Here is a 3,666-nt window from a genome sequence, read left to right on the forward strand (position 1 = left end):
TATAATTATATATAAAATATGTCCATACATATAATATTTTTTCCTGGGTAGAGAAATTATGATTTTGAACGTTAATTTTTTATGATTCGATAATGCAATTTGGTAATATAGCTTTGTAACTACATCATACGTATACTATATAATACAGTAATTTATTTATTTAATTGTTGTCATAATAGATATATAAATGTGCACAAATATAATAATTATTAATACGGTTTACGTGCGTAGGGCATTAATGTATATTATAAGCTTCAGTTGAATATAATTTGTTTGATATGATGCTTGCATTCATTGAATAAAAATATATAACTTTTATATATACATTTTTTATATATACATTAAATGCAAGAATTGCTTTTGCGTTTAACTACTATTAATCTAAATTGAAAATATTTATAAAATATTTATAAAATAAATACAAACAATTTCTTATATTTTAATGTTTAACGTTTTTCAAAACCTAAGTTCTTTTTAACATTCATTTTTTTAAATATATTTTAATAGATAAGTATAAATATATTAATTTAAACAAAACAATAATTTTTAATTATACAAGCGAGTTCCTTCCTGTAAAGGATATGCTGTAACGTCTCTTTCATGACATGATATTATATTATGTACTACAAAAATATACTTGACGAGAGCCACTACTGCGTCTCCAGATTGCACGCATATTATACTTCATATTATATCAATGTATGCACAGATGTAAAAAAATTAATTAAAACTTATTATCTGCTCAATTAGCTAAAATTTCACAAATGTGTAATACATATACTGAACCCGTTTTGTAATACGGATAAATGCATCGTTTTATTAAAGTTATGGTTCAGAGCAACTGACAGATAACAAATGCAAGGTAAGCGTTTGCCAACGGTATTTCACTGTCCTTCGCATTGATACGTCACATGGACGATGTTGGTTCCAGATATTTCCCTCATAAATTTGTGTTTGTGAAAATGTAATTTGCGGATGAAACCGCACCTGGACTGTATGAATTTTCATGAAGTTGGCAACCCCGAATCCCCAGGATATGTTGCGTGGATATTCCGTCAGTCTCCAGAGTATTACGTGATGAAAGTACGCCTTTGGCGACTACGGGATATGTGAAACAATAGCAGAAGTCATAAGAGAAACTTGTCTGATACATGTATGATAATATAAATATAAATATTCGATAAATTTGAGCAATTTCAATCAAGTTAACAATATTTTTCAATCAAATTAACAATATTTTTCATTTAATAGTATTCTCGAATATAAATCGTCTCAAGTTACTAGCCATTTTTAATATGTTCAAATAGATATTATACGAAATAGATATAAAAAAAAATTGAAGATATTATGTAAAAGAACTTCTTTCACCTCCTTCTCTTTCTATATATCTTAAAGTCTATATTAATATTATAATTTCGGCAACAGTTAATCATTTATCATAGTATGTACAATTTTCATTATTTTATGCGCATAATAAATGAATATGTGCAATATTTTTAAATGTTGCCTAAAATTTTGAAAAATATATTTTATTCTTGGAATTACCAATTATTATGTTAAAGATATATAATGATTTGATCGGAAAAAGAACTTATTTCACATAAAATTTACATTTATACATATATATACATATATATACATATATATATATAAAAAATATGTTTAAAGGTAATATTATTAAAATATATATTTCAAAATATGTGCGCGTAAATAATGTAAAAATCACCTTTTATTAATAAAAGATGAATTGATCAATATAGGATTGTTAATTGCTCTAGTTTATTAAATCCAAGTAAGATGATAAAAAAAATGTAGTTTAATGAGAAGACAAGCAAACTGGTACTACGTAGGTACAGATATCATGCAATATAGATGAACCAGTAAAACACGTGAGTAGCGTGCAGTGTTGGTTAAAGTGTCAGGAAAACCCTGGAGGCTTTCACGTTTCACGAACAAGTATGTGAGTCTTTTACTGGCTGTCCAATAGAAAACAGCATATAAGATATACTGACATCGGTTCATCGAATACACTCCACGTTTATAAAATGTAAAATATTATTCCCCTATGATTTTTGATTCTTGACTCATCATGAAAAGAGAAAAATTGCTTCTTTCATAGCATTTTTACATATGCGCATATGAAATTGTTTCATTTTATCGCTACCGGATATATTTGTATTAATAATTTTATACGTATAATATTATGACCTATGTATATTTACAATATAATATAAAATAGAATTAAAATAATTGAACGGATGGTTTAATGAACCTATCAGATATTTTTTTAATTAATGTCATGGCTATCATATTGAAAAGTATATTATTTTAATTTCATCATTCACAAAAAAGAAAATTTGAATAATACGAAATATATTAAGTACCTATCTCTCTCTAAATTTCTTGGAATGAAATCTCATTCTAAAAGAGTGAAAATACTGCTACTATTGAAAAAGAATAAAAATATTTTACACTCTTGAATAAGAGTAGCAGATTTTCACTCTTTTTTTGGAGTGAGATTTCTTTCTTTTGAAGTGAAAATTTGCTCTTGAAGATCTTATTCAAGAATGCAAAATTTTCACACCTTTTCAATAGTAATAGTATTTTCATCTTTTTGGAGTGAGATTTGGAGTGAAGAAATTTAGAGAGTACAATTCTATTTTTCTATTCGTACATTTTTTAGGATAAGTTTAGGATAAAGTTTTCAGCATTAATATATGTATCTAATATATTTATATTAATGATTTTCAATTAATAAATATTCAACAAAAAATTCGTTTCTTGTGTGAAATATAACAACACCCAATTTCCTATTATACATTAATGAATCTGGAATAAATATACCTAGGGCGAATTTGACGCCGGTCCAGGCTTGCCTCACGTAGTTGATTAACCTCCTGTAGAGAGGTCTTGGTGGTCTCTTGGTGGAAGTCCCCTCCTCATCGCTGTCGTTATCCAGCGTTCCCGGCGGCGGGTCTACGCCCGACAGGGTACCAGCTTGATTCCTCTTGCCGAGGATATTCACAACCTCCCGCAGCCCAGGCGCAACGCCCTGCAGTCCTGGTGCGTAATTCGCGGGGGCGACGCCGGAACCAAAGAGGTTCGCGCCGCCCCCGCGACCTCTGCCACGTCCACGACTTGCGCGACTCCAAACAGTACTACTGCCTTTGAGAGTTTACGACATGATCAGATTTCGATATTATATGACTTAGTAGTCCATACTTTTTACATAAATGAGAAATCGAACAACATCAAGATGATCGGATGTTTCATTTTTATAGATATATGCTATATATTCAGTCATCAAAATGACACGTATTTATAAGAATTTTAAATTTCTTAAAATATGTTATTGTTCCTTTTTGCAATTTAAAGATCATTTTAAACAAAGGAAATTTGAATTATTTAAAAAAAAAAATTCATAATACGGAATTGTTCTTGAATTACAATTTTCGAGTTCAAAAAATTGAAAAATTCGTTTTCAAAAAATTCATGATATACTTATCAAATGACGAAGGCAGTATTATATTACGACGTAATAAATAATATATTGTAAATATTCTCAAGGTGCCGTTTGTTTTAAAAATAACGCGAACAAATATCAGTGTAGATAATTAACGAGGACATTAGAGAATTTTGAACTCTCAAAGATAAATTCAAAATATA

General features: G+C 28.6%; 1 protein-coding gene across 1 annotated transcript in view; it reads right to left on the minus strand.

Annotated features, from left to right (window-relative positions):
• The window catches only part of LOC108694773 (Kv channel-interacting protein 4-like), a gene marked incomplete at its 5' end in the record, with an annotated part of 38,537 nt that overhangs the window by 34,155 nt on the left and 716 nt on the right, over nt 1–3,666 (minus strand). The window contains one exon of the mRNA XM_018204430.1: nt 2,845–3,165. Within this exon, the coding sequence (XP_018059919.1) occupies nt 2,845–3,165 (321 nt within the window). The remainder of the gene's footprint in view (nt 1–2,844; nt 3,166–3,666) is intronic.

Source organism: Atta colombica, unplaced genomic scaffold, assembly GCF_001594045.1.
Source record: "Atta colombica isolate Treedump-2 unplaced genomic scaffold, Acol1.0 scaffold125, whole genome shotgun sequence".
NCBI classification, from domain to species: Eukaryota; Metazoa; Arthropoda; class Insecta; order Hymenoptera; family Formicidae; genus Atta; species Atta colombica.